The following is a 19673-nucleotide window of genomic DNA, read 5'->3' as shown; positions in this document are numbered from 1 at the left end:
ATGTCTTTACAAGTTGGCTTTTTTGCTTGTTGAGTTAATAGAAGTCAGCATGTTATCAATCATCTGAAGTTATTTTACTGTCCCACAGAGAACATCGAGTCGAATGTTTTTGAACATAAAACTAGCAGTTAATGATTTTATATATGTTGAAATTAGAAATTAAATAACAGCTTTAAATGAGATGTTTTTATTTTGCTGAAAAACCCCTGAACCACAAGTGGCCTGATGTTGATAATATCTTTTTTGCACATTTTGCAGCAGTCAGGTTTTTAACCATTTTGATGCCTTAAAAGATAGTTTCCTTTTCCTGCCATCTTTATTGTGGTGCTATCTAATAACAGCATAAAATGCCCACCAAAAATGACATTTAAAAAAGGGATAGTGTCACTTTTTTTGTCATGTCTATTTGAAGCATGTCGAAATAGTTGGCCTCTGTGGATGTTTTAGTTAATTTTTGTTCCGTTAAAAAGTGTATTTTAGCACAAAATGATCTCCCCTCTCAGCGGAAATGCTTAGTCACTCGCTCGATGACTCATCAACCCTCTGGGGTTTCTACCCCCCGCGTAGACCGTACCACCATCCACAGATGGTCAGCAATGCTCAATTAAGAAACATCTTGCGTGCCATAAACACTACATAGCAGCACTTTTTTGGGCTAAAATGATGGAAAATATACACTGCTTTTGAGTAAAAAAACCACAAAATGTACTTGTATCAACGGTCTTTATTTGGCCATACATTTAATTCATTTAATAATTAATATACATGTTATATACAGAAGCAAACAAAGATGTCCGTGTCCTTGTTTAGCCATCTTGCAGTAAAAGTTGGCAGTGCATTCTTGGCCTTTTTAAACAGTGTCTCAGAGTTTTTCATTCATCCACACACGCACACACGCACACACACGCACACACACGCACACACACACGTGGCGTCAGTCGGGTCGGAGCCATACGATCGTGCGTTCCTGCTGCAGAAGTTCTTTGCGTCTGTCGATCCAGTTCAGACTCAACCGCCTCTCTGGTCTGCTCATCTGCGCCAGTACTGAGGAGAGACGGTGACAGCATCAGCTACTGAGATTTTAACATAGTGAAATTTACTTTTTTAACATGTTGAGAATTTTTATGTTGCCAGGTCTGGTATATTGTTTTATTACAAAACGCTTTGGTAAATGGATGGCAGTATTTTTTAACATAATCAATTATTTTCTTGATCATTTGATTGGTCTGGTAAAGAAAATGCTCATCATAATTTTCCAGAGCCCAAGTTGACATATTTATGTTGCTTGTTTTTGTTTTACCAGCAGTTCCAAACCCAAATACATTGAGTTTACTATCAACAAAGATTATAAAACAGCAAATATTTACTTTTGAGCAGCTGGGACTGGAGAATTCTTGGCATTTTGTCTCAAAAAAACACACTTAACCCATTAACAGATGATCAAAACTGCAGATTTATTTTTGCATTATTATGTTTTTCAGCTCTCGATTCAAGTATATGAAATTTGTTTTACACTTACCTGAGCAAACTTGTGTATCTGCTCGACCACAGCAGCAAACAGTGCGCCCACACTCTCGTCAATCAGACTCTGCATGTAATGGACCGCCTCCTCATCTGATAGGTCCAATCTGAACTTGTCTTGTACCTAGAAGCAAAAATATTAAACCCATATAAATGTCATTCATTGTTTATTGTACTGGGCAGCTTTACACTTTGGCAGCTGTAGGTGGAAATGACCAGCTTTTTTTTTTGTATTCCCATCAGGAATGTAAATCTTGATGTCACTGTTATTTAATGTTGATCATAACTTCCATTATGGTTTCATGTAAGTTACCAGGGTTCACCTGCTTTTAAAAGGGGAAGGTACAGTACCAGTAAAAGGTTTGGACACACTTTCTCATCAAGTGAATGGAAAGACGTGTCCAAACTTTTGACTGGTACTGTGTGCTGATTTCTGTTGTAGATTGGTAGCACTTTTACTTTAAGTTCCACTATTTAGCATTTATAAGCAGTTATACATTCAATAAATGCTTTATAACACACTAATGTAGCTAAAAGCAGTATTAAAAGGACATGTTAAGTGTTTCATATACAATACTTGTCAACAATTATTACTTCTATGTTGTCATTTACTATATGTTATAGTTAAATACATTAATAAACACATCTGGTAACGACTATATTATATTGTGTACTAAACCATTTATATAATGTTTAAGTGTTGTTATTTAAGTGCTAAAAGTGTGAATGTCTGGATCTCAACATATTGATGTGTCAGAAAGAAAAACTGCATTTTTGTGACATCTAAGCTCCACTTAAAAATATATATACATATTTTGTAGTGATAGATTCACTGGGCATAAAAACAATCTTTTACCTTTCTAACAGTTTTGTCAGGCTCAAGGGCGATGTCAGGAATATTGGCATCCACCATGAGAGAGAACAGATTCAGGATCAGGTTGGAGTATCTGAAGAAAGAAGCATGTTTTACTATGATGGTTTAATACAGTATGTGCAGTGGTTTTTTTGGGGTTTAAAAAAATAAATCTTTTCAAAAAACATAAAAGTATCGCTGTTAAATTAAAGTTTCTGTAAAAGCTTTTCTTATTTGTGTCAAATCTGCATGTACCAACAAAGAAGTGTGCTCCTAACTGCCTCACCATGTGATAATAATCCAACTAAAACTGAACCTTGAATGTCTCCTGTGATTTCTTTCTTACTTCAAGCAAGCTTAAAGTTTTTAGTTATTTTAAATCTCCATGACAAAATATGCTATTAGTGGCTGCATGAAAGGAAGGAAACTAATACTTTGGACAACTCTTGGTAATGATGTAAATCATGCAAACCCACTGCTCTGGTACAAACACTAATCTGTGAATATTCCGTTTTAGATGAGAATTTCGACTCTACTCTACAGCAAAGTGAAGTTATTTCTGTTAGTTTGTGTGTGAGTGTGTCAAAGGCTACTTTCAGGTACGAAAGCTGTGTCTCTGATTTTGGGTTAGGGTAAGTCTCCAGGAAAGGAATTAAAGTCTCTATAATGTCGTAAGCAAACATGCATGTGTGTGTCTCTGGCCTCCTACCTTCTGAGGTGCAAGAAGGCAGTGTAGCACTGCTTCCTGAACTCCTGGTACTGCTCGCTCTGCATGCCTCCCATCCCCTCCACCATCTCTTTACTCAGCTTCATGGGTGGCGGCAGAGGTTTGGGGTCTCTGCCCAGGATGTAACCAAAGTCGATGTGGAAGAGCTTCCCTGGAAGAAGAGAAGAGATGACACTCAAACTTGTCATTTTTTTGCGAAAATGAATAAATTCAATACAAGTCAATGGAGAATTCACCAACTTCTCACTTGATTTCTAACCTCAGTAAACGTTTTCGAAATGTGTTTATGGTCTCAATCGCTAGTTTAAAGCCTTCTTCAATGCAGTATGATGTTAATTTGTGAAATTTGGCCTCCCTGATTTTATATTTGACGATAAAGCAGGGTATGCATTAGGGCGGGGCTACGTCGTGATTGACAGGTTGATTGGTTTACAGGTTCAGAGGGCGCCTCTTGCTCCTCCTGATGCCCATATAAGTAGAATCCGTGTTTTGTTTTTTTACCCGGCATGTACCGGAAATTTTCAAGATGGCGCTGCCCAGATCCGAAACTATTCGCTTCCAAGCAGCAGACCACAAACCAATGGGTGACGTCACGGATGTTACGTCCATTTTATATACAGTCTATGGTAAACTCTGATCTATAAAAAGCATGTTTGCCTCACCGGTCTTTGTCAGCAGCAGGTTGTCCAAGTGTCTGTCTCCTACTCCCAGGATGTATGTGATGACACAGTAACCAGCTGGAAAGAAATAGATCAGCAAGATTTCATTAATTTGACCTCTTGGATCACCTGTGAGTAGAGAATAAGCATGAAACAGTTTAAACGGACTCACCGCAGCTCTTGACGTATGTGTCCATCACCTCTGAGCTGATGCCGTACGGCCCTTTTTCACTTGGTGCGTGTTTCCTGAAGAAGCTCTGTCAAAATCAGAGCACAATGAGAAGTTATAGTGTTTGTCAGCACAAGAGAAGAGGACTGAATGTAAGTAGTATAATGATTATAAACTCCTGACCTGGATGTTGCCTTCAGTAGCCAGGACTTCTGCAACAGGAACCGACTGGACAAACTGCATAAAACCTGGAACAAGAATTATTTTAATTGTTATATCAGTAATTAAATGTGATGCTGCTGTTTTCCCCAGACATCCTTCTTAAAACAGATTCTTGGTTTTATGCGTGAAAGAAGGAAAAAAGAAGCTTGTAATAATTATTTAGTTTAAAATATCCATGTCATAGCTTCTTACCATGTTTGGTGCTGGTGGCCAAAACTTTGTAGGGCGTCAACTTCAGGTCCAGATTCTCTTTTCTCAACAGCTAAAACATCCAAAAAACAGAACAAAATGTGACTTTAAAAACTGCAAACTACAAAGAAATTAAGTTCAAACAAGCAACAGCTGTATTTTCTGTGTCATCATTCTTGATTTCTCATCTCTCATCATGTAAATATTAAAGTGTTCTCACTTTGTCCATGAGGGAGATGATCTGAAGGATGAGCTGGTCCTGCCTCAGGTCGTCTCCGTGTTTGAAGATGACCGGGTACATGGCTCCATCCTCGGTTTTGAATATCAGCTTGGCCGGCATAAGAGCACTCTGACACACACACAAAACACTCATGAAGGAAAGGAAGGAAATGAAGGAAATATTTGTGTTCCCGGGTCATTCTCTATCCTGGGAGCAGAGGGTTACATTCACAATTGACGCTGTGTACTGGAGCCTTGAACAGCATGCTTGCCTCTGTATTGTAGAGATTTATTAGGGGTGAATGTCATGTTCCTTGTACCTTGAACAGTGTTGCTGTCTCGGGGACGATGCCTCTTATCCGGATCTGAGGCTCCAGAGGAAGAGGAATCGGCTCGATCTCAGAAAGATTGACCTTCTCGTTGTCGGCCAGCAGAGCCTGCAGCCTCTCAGTCTGTAAACGCACGGGAAGACACGCTGATGTTAACACGACTCAGCAGCACCAGTGTGTTTAAGGGGCGTTTCCAGTTAAAACCAACCACCAGAATTAACATGTGTTACTGAAGTGTGAAAGTTGGGTTGATTCTGTCAACAACCTACAAGAAATAACCTCTAATGAAAGCATTTTGTGACACATTTGCACATTTTCTGAAATGATATACAAGAACACAAACTGCATTATTCAAATAAGCATCAAACTGAGTAAATGCTGAGTCCGTTTTTTGGCGCGTTAAGATGTTCTGGTACCTTTTTCTTGCGATTACCGCTCTCCCTTTGAACGGCTTTCATCAACTGCACAAGTCTGTCCACAAATGTCTGCTGGGCGGCCAGCAGCGACCGCATCACCCTCACACACTTATCGCCCTGGAATTGAAGAGAGAGTGTGTTTCAACTAAGAGAAGTAGGCCAGAAAGAGACAGAGTCTGTTTGTTTCACTTGTATTGAGACGTATAAGAGAGCAGACCTTGAGTAAAGCCTGGCTGAACCTCCTCATGACGTTCAGGTACATCTCGTGGGTCTTAGGGTCTCTCTGCTGAGTGTCCTGATCCTCGCACTCCACTATCACGTACCTGAGGATGACGCAGAGCTTTTGCTGACAAATGCACAAACGGGCACAAATATCAGAAATAACAAACTAAGCTTGTTTTTTTTAGTCAGAAAACTGTGCTCACCAGTACAAGTAGTTAGCAAGCGTGGAGTTCTTGCAAGCACGTGAGATGAGAAACGTACACAGGTCCTGCTACAAAGAGATATAACACTTTACTTACGATACTTTTTGTTTCATAAGCTGCTGGATGTGAGGATTTATATTGATTCATCTCTGCTTTTGTTTTCTGTGACGTTTTGCTTATTACCTCCATATTCTCGCTGTCAGCTCCTTCTTTGCCTTTCTGCGGAGCCGTGGAGGGTCCAGACGTACCAGAGAGGATCTGAGAACTACACAAACAGTAACAAGAGACAGAAAAAAGTCATCAATGAGCACACAGAGAATATGCAGATGCAAAACTCAAACTACAGACAGAGTTTTGCCGTTTCAATTTCTGCAAATAAGGTTTGTTTTTTGATTTATTTTAGGTCAGCACAGTTGCAGAGTTGCACTTCTCTGCATCCAGCTGACAGCTCCAGATTTTGGCCAGAGCTGTAGACCCACGAAGACTAACGCCAGTAAAATCATAAAAACCCAATGAGTTCATTACGGTCGCTGAAAGAAAAATAATCAAATTCTGCAAATCAGCAAATACTCTCGCAGCCAGTGAGCGTTTCTGAGATAAACTGAGATCCAGGCGGTATAAAACTAAATAAAACAAGAAAAAAATAAATCATTGGAAATACAACAATCTTGTTATTTTTAAAACATTTTAGCGACTGGCAGAGAAGACAGCCTCCGTGCCTCTATCAGTGTGGTTGGTAGCGTTGACTTATTTATGATCCAGAACCAGAGTAGCTGCTATAACGATGTGGCGTCCAAAGTGCTGACCTGTCTAGTGAGGATTCATCTGAAAGTCCCTGGCTGTCTCTCTTGCTGCCTGGCTCCAGGCCTCCTTGAATATCGCTGAAGTTCTCATACTTGAGCGCCTGGACCAGCTGGAGGAGATACATCAGCAGATCCTAGAGAGAAGAAAGGGGAGGAAGAGATAGTTTTTCTATAAAATGAAGATGAATTTAAAATGAAATGCTTTCTGTTCACAGTTTAGACTCAAACTTGTTGTCTCAAAAGTTTTTAAACATTATATATAAGTTATCTATAAGTAAACATTTCTACCCACACAGTTTCACTTCTCGTGACCTCCCCGCTCGGTAACGCCTACCTCATCATCTGCCTGCTGGAGGCGTGCCACAGCGTAGCGTCTGACCGTGGGGTTTGTGAACTGTGAGGACAGCAGCTCCAGAGAGTCCTCCACATCCATGGGCCTCCACTTCCCCAGGAGCTCCAGAGCCTGCTTGGCCTCCTGGGGCAGATCCCAGTTCACACACTTGAGGAACTTTGTCAAAGCCTGCAGAGAGAAGAGGAGGAGGAGGAGGAGGAAGCATTCAAATTATGCAAGATGGTATAGAGAGTTAAGTGGCAGAAATAAACATAACGGAGGGCAGAGTGGCAGAGCCGAGTCAGACCAATACACCCACCTTCTCCTGAGTGGTGAGGTAGTATCTGAACTTCCACACCAGGTCTTGTTCTTCAGAGCTCAGCAGCTTGGTAGGAGGGTAGCTCACAATGATCTGTTGGTGCACACATATCAAATCAATTTAAGCTATAAATACTTTTTTTTAAAGTATTTAAATTAAAGACAAACTGTAACAGAGGAGTGAAATCTGCTAAAAGTGTTGTTTTTAATAGCAAAGGTATAAACACACTTTGACTTGCAAAAGAAAAGGATAAAAAATGGTCAGCTGATGGGAGATTTCTGTCATGCATGTGCTTCAATAAAGACTGCTTTATATCCGTCTATTGAAAAGATGCATGGAAGCTGAAAATCAAAGAGCTTCGACAGATCATAAACCCACAGAAATGCTTCTTGAGTATTTATATCTGTATGTTTAAACAGTTTGTTCTGGCACAGAGAGTTCAAAAAGGCTCAGTACATTCAAAGCATCTGTCACGCTGCTGCAGTGCGTGCTAGTAGCGCCCCATCTATGTTTGTTTTCATGACTTTAAGAATGATTTTGCTCGGTTGCACTCCAGCTATTTTTATGATAGTGTTCTGATGTTGTTTAATAAAAGCAATAAGACACTCAGCATCATATTTTGACCAGTTTTGCACAATATTGACCAGGTTTTTTTGTATCTGCACAATGTGTCCTAAATAAAAACTGAACTACTGGTTACTTACATTGAGCTGGTCACGTGTTGCAGCGTTGGGCTTCAGGTCGTGATCTGACGGCCCACTGCGGAGGCTACGAGCCAGTTTGTGATGCTTGCTCTCGACTAGGTTCTCCTGTGAGGAAAGGCAAAACAAACATATATATTGTGAATTAAACATACAAATCTATAAAAAAAATCTGTGTGTAAATATACAGTTACAGTATACATTTCATCAGCAACATTTTTAAGCCATAATTATCACATTTTCTACAACATAAGAGTGTGTGTGTGTGTCTCCTCACCATTCCCATCTGTGGGTCAGGGACTTTGACGATGTCGCAGCTAGTGAGAACGGGTGACGAATCATCTCCATCCTGAGTGGGGGTCAAGTACAACGCACCAATCAGCTGACACGGTTTCCAGTGTTATGATGATGCTTATACGATCCTATTTACAAGTTTATAAAAATACCTTTTCGTAATAGACAATACTGTATTCCTTGTCGTTCGTTTTGACGCGTGGAAATTCCACCATGAGGTACATGAAGTTAGAGCTGCGTTTCTCGCTCTGCAGAAAAACACACATGTAGGAAAGTTTTCAAAAGACAACACAGTTAGACAGCGGCGTATTAGGGCCATAGATATAAAAAAAATAAATAAAAAAATAGTACTGACCTGGAAGAGGGGGGGGTTACTTCGAGAGAAAAAAACGGACATATATTTCTGAGATTGAAGTCGCAAATTTGCAAGAAAAAAAACTTGAAAAAAGGCTGTTTTATTCTGCCAAGCAGTCACATAGTCTCACTTTGCAACACTGGAGAGACGCCCAGAATCACCATATCATTTTAAGCATCCGGACGAAAACATATTGTATTTTTCATAAATTTGTGAGTTTATTTCTTGCAAATTCCCAACTTTAAAATATCAGAGGTTTTTTTCGTATATTTGTGATTTTTTTTTTTTCTTGCAAATTTGTGACTTTTTTCTCAAAATATTATCCCCCCTCCTCCAGGTCAGTTTTTTTTATTTTATTTTATTTTATTTTTTTAACATATATGGCCCTAATACGCCATCATACAGTTATCACAAGGATTATGAAAAAGGTACACAGAAATCCTAAAATCCTACATTTTGCAACTGCATTCCTCCAAAATCATCATACTGATAATCATTTATATCCAACATATTTTTTATGAATATATAAAAATGGTGTGTTTGAAACAGACTCCACCTAAAACGACTCACCTCGTTGATCATCTCAATCTCTCTGAAAGTGAGACGGTCCAGCCAGTCCACCTTCACCATGTGGCCCTGTCGATGGGCCTTCGTCAGCTGAACAGAGACAAGGAAAGAAAGACAGGAAGAAAGAAAAAAAGAGAGCAGGGGGACGAGAGAAAAAAAAGGTTTACTGAAATGTATAAATAAATAGAATAATTGAGGTAACAGCGGGGTGGCTGGTGTGCAAACTGCTCGATCCATAAACATGCACAAATCCAGTGGCAGCAGCCAATCCAGCATCTCCGCTCGCACACTCAGCAGCCACTCATCAGTCAGTGTGGATGTCGGGAATGTAAGCACACACTTGGCCACGAACATGAGGCCCACAACACAGCTGGTTAGAATTAGTACTCACTCTTTGAAACAACATATGAACTGGTAGCAGCTGAGAAACATCCTTGGATATGATTACATTGACCAGGAGTCAGGATTAGTGAGATATAAAGGAATCGAGTCAGTCTGTTTTGGGGTTTTAACTTGAAAAAATGAGCCGAATCGGATGATGTTTAATGAAACGTACTCCCTGACGTCTCCCTGTAGATATCCCAAAAAGTTGCGATGAGTTGGCTAACGTGTCTCGTGTCCACATACAAATGAAATCCATGCACACACGCGTACATACAGTAAAGTATGGCAACAGCAGGTGTGTGTGATGCTTTCAAGAACGCAGCCGCACACCTTGACAGACGACAGGTGCTCACACCAAAACCTGAGTCAAAATGTATTTGCAAATGCCTTTTATGGGATTTTTCTACTTATGAGTTCCCCACAGAGAACAAAGCAAAGTGTTCAGGGATTTAATAGAGGAAGAATTTATAGTGTGAACATCCCTTACACAGTCTGTATTGTCGTATTAAATGTGAATAGAAAATAGGATAGGATTTATATTCAAATAAATTTTGGCCAAGGCCTTGTACACACCCACACACACACACACGCATACAGTATACAAACACACACACACACATTCTGCATTGCCAGCACTGACTCCTCCACTTGTACTCACATCACTGAGTACCTCCAGGTCAGGGCCCTGGAACAGACGGTGGTTTAGACAGGGCTTCGTATCGGAGGATTCCTCTCTCCAACACACACAATGTTTTTTTGCACCCCTGCCCCCACCCCCAACCTCTTCACACACAAACACACACACACACACACACACACACACACACTCTTTCCCTCTCCTCCTTTCTTGCACCAACACACTCTCTCCTCTCTCCAGTCCTTTGCCCTGCTCTCCTGTTCATGCACATACTGTACCTTGGCCAATCTGCCCATCTGATCCTCTGCCAGGCTGCTGCTGGTGCGTCCTGGCGTGGTGGTGGGCTCCCCTCCGTCCCCCTCCACACCCGGCCAAACCTTCAGGTCATGCATCCCTTGCCGGAACATACTGGAACAAGACGGGAGGAGGGGGTTTGAAAACTGCACCGTCAGTTTATTTATCTTGTTGTTTTTGTGTGCTCTTGCTTGCCAATTTAGGATTTAGCTTGATATGAATTCAACGCCGATGTTTCAACTTTTGACACAATCTTATTCGATCGCTAACAAGTTTTTACGCACCCGTATTTGCCGAAGAGGGTGACAGTGGTTCCACCGACGGGGACGGCTCTGCCAGGCCCATAGATGTCCCACACTGTGAGGGCAACCTGGGCACTTTGGGGAAGGTCTGGGTACTTGACTGGCAGCCGCAGCCACTCGTTCCAGCTACAAAAGACCGCAGGAGAGGAGAATAAAAGAGAGAGAAAGTGTAAGAAAAGGGACATAACGCTCTGAGCAACTGAAATGCAACTTTTCTGAAACTCCAGGAAAAAGCACAAATTGGAAGATGCGCTCTAAAGAAGGAAAAATACAAGTCAGGTTAACATAACATTTATTTTTAGGTCATGAAATTTTTGGTAACCAGTGTTCATCTAATAATCACCAACTTCACACAAGAAGTAGCTGTTATGAGGAGGTAAACACCGTCCTCACAAACTGTTATTCAGTTTTGATGAAAAATTTGATATCAGCGAATTACATGAGTTTTTTCTAAGTAATTATTGTATACACCAAGAACACACACACACACACACAGAGAGCTCAGGACTCACTTCCAGCGAGTGCTGAATGCTTTGTACGAGGTGCGAACGGGCAGAGCGAGAGGTTTTCCTTCAGCAAACACCTGACAGGTGACGTAGAGGTCCGAGCAGTTCTCCTGGTAGAGGCCAGAGAACCTCAGCATGGGGTCTTCGAGCAGGGCTTTGTAGCTCTTTTGCTCTCGCTTCCCTTCTAAACTACCTCTGCAGGAAGAGAGAGGACAAGACAAGAGTGAGGAGGAAAGAAAGAGGTTGTTTGAAGTGTTGTTGTTTGCTGATGGTATCAAGAATGGTTCAACAAATTAGTCAACCTCATCTTCCTAACACTCATTTTCACAGTCTGTACTATGTTGATTTCAATTTTCAGTATTTTAATAAAAAATAGTCAAGATACAGATAAAGGAAGGATGTTCAAGCTTAACACAGGATCATGTTTATTGAGATTTTTCTTTTTCTACTCAACACAGTTTCATCCCAGTAGTATTTCAGACAATGATAAAGAATAAAAAAGAAATGTATGTATGATGTACTAATTATTTTCTTTTTCAAATGTAAAAAAACACTAGCATTAAATGCATGAATGAAAATGATTAACATGAAATGAATATGGACACTTGGACACCGTCCCAGTGTGGTGATGAAACTGGAGAAAAGCTGGCCACAGTTCACAGCTGCCTCACTAGTTAGACTGTTTTGATGCAATAATTACACTCATGAGCCGTGTGCTTGATTTTTAATAAAAGGACGATTGTGCTTTCAAATGAGAATCCTCACCAGGAAACTCGCCGTCTAACATCCAACAACAAACTGTGCTCGGGATGAAACGTAGTGTGAGTTGATTCATTGGAATCGGATCATATTTAGTAGGTGGAATCTGCTTTAATATCGACAACCAAGTAATTAATTTAGTAACTTCATTATGATGTAGAAATAATAATAACAATAATAATAACACTTTCCATTCTGGCTACAAGTCAAACTAATGCTTCTTTTGTTGAATCAGTAGTTAACGATCAAACAGGATCCACAATATATAAATCTACAGCAAATATAATAAATATATAACATCATGTAAGATGACATAACTTCTGAGAAGCTTGATGACTTAAATGATTTATCAACTATTAAAAAAGTAGTTTGAATAGTTAGTTTCTCAGTGTTAGGCTACAGTTTACACTACAGCTGCAACTGAAGATTATTATCAGCGTCAATTAATCTGTAAATTAGTCTTTCAATTTATCATTTAACATTTCTGACTGCTAATGTGTGAAAAATGTGAAAAATAAAGAGAAAAAAAGCTTTTTTGGGGATCAATCAGAATCCAACTGTATCAATGTGCAGTGATATAAATTACATATCATCTGAGAAGCTTGACTAATGACATAAATGATAGACAAACTATAAAAATAGTTGGAATAGTTAACTTTGTCTAATTTCAGAATCTATCATTTCAGTAGCATTATTTTTTTCAAATGTTATCAATTAGGTTACTTGTCAATGGCGCGCACACACACACACACACACACACTTCATTTTTTTAATTTATAATTTAGCAAATTAATTAGTGTGAATGCAGTTACTTGTCAATGTCAATAAACACTCACACACTCTCTCTCACACACACAAACACACACACACACACACACACACACACACACACACACACACAAACACACACACACACACACAAGTCACAAGATAGATTAGTTAACGACACACTTGCGCGGTGCTAAAGGAAAAAACTTACATCTTAAGTTGAACGTTGATGTCCAAGTCACAGCTGTAAACATAGTTAAATTTATCAGTGTCCATCTTCCGACGGGGAAACACTCAAACCTAACCAGAGAACCTGTCGACTTCAGCATGCAATCCCGGACGCTTTTATGTCAGACTTTTTTTTTTCGACAAGGCCTCGGATCAGCATAAAAACACTCCCCTGTACTCACTTCAAAACACTTTAACCCGCCGGCCCACACGAATAGAGACTTTAACTAACTGTAAACGAGTCTAAAAATGCAAACATTAAACGCCTGTGTTCACGGTAAAGACATTATTTTAACCTGCTGTCTCACCGGGCATGATTTGATGTTTTTTATGAGCTACACAACAACACAGCAGCAACCGACATATACAGGCCAGGCTAAAGCAGTCGATCGTAGATAGAGTGGGACTGGGGAGGCTAAGCGGGCGATCGATGAATCTTGGGTTGATTTGTCCAGTCTGATGGGGTGAAGAAGGAAGTGCAAAAGAGGCGGGGCTAATTAAAGGGACATGACCATACAGTCTATGGACATGACACCTAAAACATAGTTATCTGTCTTTAAAAAAGTGCTTTAAACATTGATTATTAATGGGGTTTTTTAAATTATGCACTTAAATTATGTTTTTTATTTTTGTTGTATTATGTTTCACGTATTTCTTTGCATTTAAAATTATGTTTTTTTTAAATGTGTTTTATTATGTTTTATGTATTCTTTTGCACTTAAATTGTTTCTTAAAGTTGTTTTATTATGTTTTATGTATTTTTTGCACTTAAATTATATTTTATGTTATTTTACTGAATCCCCTTTTAATTTAAAACTATGGATTGATATATTAACCCTTACATACTGCTCATAATTCAAAGTATCAACTCATAATTAGTTTCTATACATAATTTCGGAACCACAAATCATTCATGAATGACCTCATCAGTCATTAATACATTGGTGATTAATCCTTGATGAAGCTTTCAGGATTCAGAGAGCAGAGAGAGTTTATTCTTAGGTTGGTGTTGTTGTTTTTTTTTTTTTAAATATGCATTAAACACTCACAAATAAATGTGTATCCAGTGCACAAAAACATTTCCAGAAAGTTGAAATATTTCTAATTTTGTATATTCTGGGTCACATTGTGATGAGTAATCAAATGTCTGGGTAAAAAAAAGTTGTTTAAGGTCTTTTCTTTCTTTTTCAAATGTAAAAATAGGTCAAATTAGACCCTGAACAGTATTTAAGGGTTAATACTTCATTTGTAAATACAATTTTATAGTTCGTCTTTTTATTTCCCATTAAATGTCAAATAACAATTATTACTACTTACTACTTATTTATGGATTTATTTGTACATTTCTACATGACAAATTCCTGTTTTTAGTGTACATTTAAATATTCATTAACGAAATTCTTGATTACTATTTCTAACACTTATAACACGTGGTCCTCCATAAATGTTTATTTATTTATTTATTTTATTATTTTTATTTCTATTTATATATTTTTATTTTCTCTTTACTGATTGTATGAATGACCATGGAGTACAGTCTTGGGGAACAAAACACATACAGCACATAACAAATAGAAAGAGGAAATAGATTTTTTTTTTTTATTGAATAAATAAAACAACAGAATAAGTTGAATTAAGACATGAAGTGAAACAATACACTTATTAACAGAATTACAGTGTTCTTATTTGTGCAAAATTTAATGGTCTGTATACTGCTCACATTCTTTATGAAAAACTGAGGAGAATAGGAGATTTTCTGTTGGCAAACTAAACTTACACTTATGAATATGAAACTTAGATAATTATAAGATTGATGATGTATGCTCATTTCCCATTGTTTTAGATGTAACTTAAAAATCCAAATGGTACATATTCAAACAATACAGCAAAATCAGCAATAAAGACCTCTTGCCACTGTCTTAGTAAAGTAACACTGCCACAACAAATGAGGTACATGGTCCTCCATACATTACTGCCAACTTAAACAAAACTTATAAACTTTTTTCAAGGATGTATCATCATTAACTTATTTATTTATTTCTGTAGAGCTTGGAAGTGGAGAAAAGGTGTTATTACGCTACTGAAAACACTGTACAGAAAAGTCCATACAGTTTGCAAATAATAATTATTAATTGAAATAAAATATGAATAGTAAAAACACAAGTAGGATATGTGATAAAAGAAAAAAACAGTAGGAATGGGAGGTTTATGATAATAGCACCTGATAATAATCTTTATCAGTGTCATGATGTAGACTTTACAAGACAAAACATGAACAAAAAAAGAGCCCAAACCAATGTGGGCTGTTTTTATTAATTCATTTTCTAGAAAATGAATCTTAAAAATATGGTAATATGTCTATATGCTTAACATATTGATTCAAACCTTAACTTACGGTCTGTTTTTTCAAAGCTACCTTTATGTAATGTTGTATTGATGTTTCTTTGTGTTTTAGTCATTCATGTGAGCCAAAAGTAAAATTATTATATTACTACTAATAATTATAATACTAATAGCATTAATATTAATAGCAAATCATGGAGAGATATCAGCACCCGTCATCTTTTCTCTACTAAAATTTTAAAAAGAAACATAAAATGGTAAAACGTATTAATTGTATTATAACAAATCATAACAAAGAAAAGAAAACCAATCATTTTAATCAAAGATTAAAGATGCCAAGTGTGACGTCTCAATGACGACAGCCTCGTGAACTTTCAAACAGAAAGTTCTTCCCAATTAAAATGCACTTTTCACCAATTAAGTGCATGTCCGTGAAGAGGAACAGGCGTGTGACAGGAAAATCCTCATCCTTTGTTTTGATGAGGTACTCCCTTTTTCATCAACACTGACGGGAACTGACTACAACAAATTTGGGTGTGATTTCACTGTCATGTATGGGACCCATAAGCTCTGAAGAGGTCAGATCTGCCCTGGTTGAAGTTATGAAGGAACATTTGCCATTAAAATTTCTTCCATTGTCTTAACTGACTTCTCAAATGCCCAAACCAACACAGACGTGAGTCATACACATTGAATGAATGGAGAAGCATCACTGTCTGATGAGGGAGACCTATCAACACTCTGACTACTGTGACTACCAGAGAAAAGGCCCGTAAAACACTATGTTACGAGGCCCCGGGGCCTCCTGTGAAAGGCTTGAGAGGATTTTTCCTATGATCTGGCGCTTCAGACTGCAAACAAGTGGAAGAAGATGAGTTAATGTTTTGTAGGCCCACAGAGTGATACTGTGCTGCCTTGTCACATCAGGATCCTATTCTTAATTACACATTTTGCCTTTTTCCCAGAAATGAATCTTAGAAGAGTAGAAAGATGCTGAAATCAAGGATATACAGGCCAAATTTTGTAAAGACATCCTGTGATAAAGGTGCTGGAAAATACATGTATTCTTCAAAGTTGAGTTACACTCTTGATCTAGGAAAGATAAATTAGATTAAAATGTTCTTATCACAAGCTCCACTCACTTTCAAGAGCTTTCAGCCATCATCTTCCTCTGCTGATGAAGGCCATAAGATGTAGCTGAAAGTTTCTTGAAAAACAAAATAAGCGCACCTTGTTCATTCAATTAATTCTTAACAAACTTCTCATCTTCTTCGATTGTGTCATAATTACAGTTTCTTAATCACTTCAAGAACTTTTTCTGCAATATTGTGTGTTTTTATTGTTTATCATCCAACATTGATGGAAATACTGATATATTAGTAAAAAAAAACAACAATACTGGCTAATAATATTGACCCTCTGGTGTATCAGTTGGGGTTTACTATGAACAGGTTTCTTCTTTACTGACAGTAGGAGTGTAAAGGTGAACAACATTCACAGTTATGTTCCTCAGTTTTGAGGTAGAAAGCCAACTGTTACAGAGAGCGGAGCCGAAGGATGACAAGGGAGATGTGACTTGGGTCCCTCGTTTGTCATTGCAGTGGCACCAATATGTGTATATGGTAACCAGGGTGACTGAACATCCTGTACCGAGTAGTTTGGGACAAATACACCTACTGCAACGCCCCTATTACCATTGTTCCTTTAGGTTTCAACAGATGGGACCCACATGAGGTCACAGAGTGGATTAATGATGTCATTAATATGAGTTAACACTGCACAGATAGGCAAGGTTAGAGGTCACAACAGAAATGTATGCAAGAGTTATGTGAACATGGAAATGGGTGACTAATTACAGGAAACCAATAAACAGTAAAGTGTCTTAGTAAGACAGTGGGCAGCTCTAAACTCTATACTGGAGGGATGAAAATGATTTTTTGAAAACATATTTTCTTATTGTATCAAACCACAATCTCCAAAAGTTGAGGCCTGGTGAGTTTGACGGCCACAACATATAATTAAAGTTTTGTAGTTAGCATGACATCATTCAGTGGATATACACAGATGGGTGATAAATTGAAGGAAAACCATAAAGGAAAGTCTGCCTTAAAACAATTGTCAGGTGCCCAAATGAACACTGAAACAGGTTCCATATTAGCTTCAAATAAACTTTAAAATGAACTTTTTGCTCAAAAGGAGGACTGGGGATTTTTGCCCCCATCACTTACATTGTAAGTGCATTATGAAAGGATCTTCTAATGGTCAGTATGAACAGGAGGAATGAACAAGAAAAACACATCACTGTTTGTTTGGGCACCTGACTGTAGGTTTAGGACAGACTTTGAATGTGTGAACCTGTCCTTTAATAGATAGACGTATATGCATCCTCCATACAGGACTTTACATTGTACATTCATACAGATGAGGGTCTGTAACTATAGTAACACACTGTATGTATGTAGTAGTCAAAGCAGTAGATCATGTGAAGTATGTCTACATTTCAACTTTATGGATTGTATTTATTTAAGTGTTGTAATAGTTATGATAAAATCAGGACTTACGCATGTGTTTTATAGGTGCATTAGTCACGTCTTCAGTTTCTTGACTTCAACCTGGCCTACAACACCATATGAGAGGTTGAATGATGAATCATGTTTAATAATTCCATCCAATCCTTCTTTCTCTCCTCTCTGTCCTCCTCCTACTCTCCTTGGACGTCACCTCTCTCCCTCACTGCCCTCAATCTCACCTCTCTCCTACCCTTCCCTCTCTTAGTCACCACATGGATGTGTCATTGTTTCTATCACTTTAGACGTTCATGCCCGCTGAAGCGCATCGAGGTGATCTCCGGAGTGCCAAAACGGTGCCAAGAAACAGCCTTTTCCCCTCACTCTCTCTCTCTACCCCCTCCTTCCACAAACCACCACCTCCTCATTCCCAATGGCACCCCTGACACCCTCTGCGGCCACCTGCCAGGCCTGTGACGGTGCTAACCACACCTCCACGCCGTGGTTGTGAAGCCTCAGGATGTATAAAATGGGGTTGCAAAGGGAGATTAGGAACCAGACGCTGACCAGACCACAAGAAGAAGATGGAGATTGCTGGAGTTAACTTGGCGCTCGCTGTCACAGGGTTCCTCCTGTGGACCAGCGGTGCTTCTGCAGCACCCATGGAGTGCCACTTTGACTCCAGAGGTGAGATATCACGCTTTGAAATATCATATCTATCTGTACTTATTTAAAAAGTTCATTTATGACTTCCATCTGTTGTTCCAGCTCTGTGTGAGTTTGAGGGGAGACACTACTCACTGGGTGAAACCTGGATGGACAACGCTTGTATGCAGTGCACCTGTCTGCACCCTGTGGGTGTCGGTTGCTGTGAGACGTGAGTACACAAACAACCTGTGTGGTTTGGTGTCCAGATGCTCATGGTTGTAATACTGCATCTAGCTTGAGGGAGACCGAACAAAGGAGTAGACGTTACTTCACAGTCGTGGATCTAAATTATTTTGTGTTTATGGGACATTTTGGGTTGCACTACACAAAAAGTATTGCAAAGTATCGCATAAGTGGCAATACCACAGTTTTAAAATACTGTAAAATATTGTACTTATATAAAATACTTCATAAATTAAGTAGTTGCCTTCCATCACTGGCATTTAGAACATTTTGTCAAGACTTAACTGTTTTGGAAAATCAACACTTTTTACTGAAAGTGCGACGCACTGCTGGACCAGCAAAAGAAACAGAGTCAAACAGTGTTGTTTACAGTCCACATGACATACAATAAAGTGAGGAAAAGTGGGTTTCTTGCTATAAGAGTGCCTAAGTCATGTCTGCAACTATACCCCACATGCTTTCACAATTTTGTGAATGACATGATTGAAAATTTACTTCTAGCTCACTTCAAGGTGCTTTAAAAACTGCAAACATCCACTGAGTTTTCTCCTTTACCTTCCTCACTGTCCAGGGTACATCGGCCAGTGGATTTCCCCGCGTGGTGCGAGATACGTGTGGAGCCGGTGACCTGCAAAGTGATCCTGGTCCAGACAGCCGACACCCGCCTGCCCTGCTCCCCAGGTGAAGACATCAATGACCCCAGCCATGGATCACTTCACCTGCAGCAACAGCTGGAGGGGTAGAAAACCACTCAGAATATCTGCTCAGTCTGTCTGCCTGTGAAACCATTACTCACCACAGTTAAATACCAGTAACCAGTCTTCCATATAAATACTGTACTAATATAAAACATTAACAAAAATTGTAACTTTAAGGTTGTATAATCAATGAAGGAAATGTGAAAGAATATTTAAGTATTTTCCAGCTGAAGATTTTAAGACAATGAGCACACAAT

At 38.9% G+C, this 19673-nt stretch overlaps 2 protein-coding genes across 3 annotated transcripts; one reads left to right on the top strand and one right to left on the bottom strand.

Moving 5' to 3' along the window:
• Positions 1 to 706: 706 nt before the first annotated feature.
• On the bottom strand, positions 707 to 13333 carry pik3c3 (phosphatidylinositol 3-kinase, catalytic subunit type 3). Of its 2 annotated transcripts, none has more exons than XM_062444930.1 (25): positions 12961 to 13333; positions 11229 to 11417; positions 10699 to 10842; positions 10399 to 10528; positions 9103 to 9189; positions 8330 to 8425; positions 8161 to 8232; positions 7887 to 7991; positions 7183 to 7275; positions 6867 to 7052; positions 6536 to 6666; positions 5913 to 5994; positions 5730 to 5797; positions 5522 to 5627; positions 5305 to 5421; positions 4880 to 5011; positions 4561 to 4689; positions 4344 to 4413; positions 4113 to 4177; positions 3933 to 4017; positions 3764 to 3838; positions 3084 to 3252; positions 2378 to 2468; positions 1520 to 1645; positions 707 to 1044 (listed from the first exon to the last, which is right to left on the bottom strand). In XM_062444930.1, exons 1-25 carry the CDS (start codon positions 13023 to 13025, stop codon positions 1030 to 1032), a joined length of 2628 nt encoding a protein of 875 aa, XP_062300914.1. In that variant the 5' UTR covers positions 13026 to 13333; the 3' UTR covers positions 707 to 1029. The 2 variants fall into 2 exon arrangements, with proteins under 2 accessions (XP_062300914.1, XP_062300912.1); XM_062444928.1 differs by having other exon boundaries at positions 707 to 1033.
• A 5078-nt stretch (positions 13334 to 18411) lies between these two features.
• msmp1 (microseminoprotein, prostate associated 1) lies at positions 18412 to 19461 on the top strand. Its single transcript, XM_062444447.1, has 3 exons — positions 18412 to 18514; positions 18596 to 18704; positions 19290 to 19461. Exons 1-3 carry the CDS (start codon positions 18412 to 18414, stop codon positions 19459 to 19461), a joined length of 384 nt encoding a protein of 127 aa, XP_062300431.1.
• Positions 19462 to 19673: the final 212 nt, after the last annotated feature.

Source organism: Scomber scombrus, chromosome 23 (assembly GCF_963691925.1).
Source record: "Scomber scombrus chromosome 23, fScoSco1.1, whole genome shotgun sequence".
In the NCBI taxonomy this organism is placed as follows: Eukaryota; Metazoa; Chordata; class Actinopteri; order Scombriformes; family Scombridae; genus Scomber; species Scomber scombrus.
This window is presented reverse-complemented; position numbering and strand designations above follow the sequence as displayed.

Bases quoted from the DNA above. Each gene is read 5' to 3' on its own strand.
- pik3c3 (XM_062444928.1), bottom strand. From the start codon at position 13,025: ATGGACACTGATAAATTTAACTATGTTTACAGCTGTGACTTGGACATC. The intron at 7,276-7,886 runs GTAAGTAACCAG...GTGCACCAACAG, and splicing joins CAACACGTGACCAGCTCAAT to ATCATTGTGAGCTACCCTCC. The intron at 4,178-4,343 runs GTAAGAAGCTAT...TTCTTGTTCCAG, and splicing joins GGCCACCAGCACCAAACATG to GTTTTATGCAGTTTGTCCAG.
- msmp1 (XM_062444447.1), top strand. From the start codon at position 18,412: ATGGAGATTGCTGGAGTTAACTTGGCGCTCGCTGTCACAGGGTTCCTC. The intron at 18,515-18,595 runs GTGAGATATCAC...CTGTTGTTCCAG, and splicing joins GTGCCACTTTGACTCCAGAG to CTCTGTGTGAGTTTGAGGGG. The intron at 18,705-19,289 runs GTGAGTACACAA...CTCACTGTCCAG, and splicing joins GGTGTCGGTTGCTGTGAGAC to GGTACATCGGCCAGTGGATT.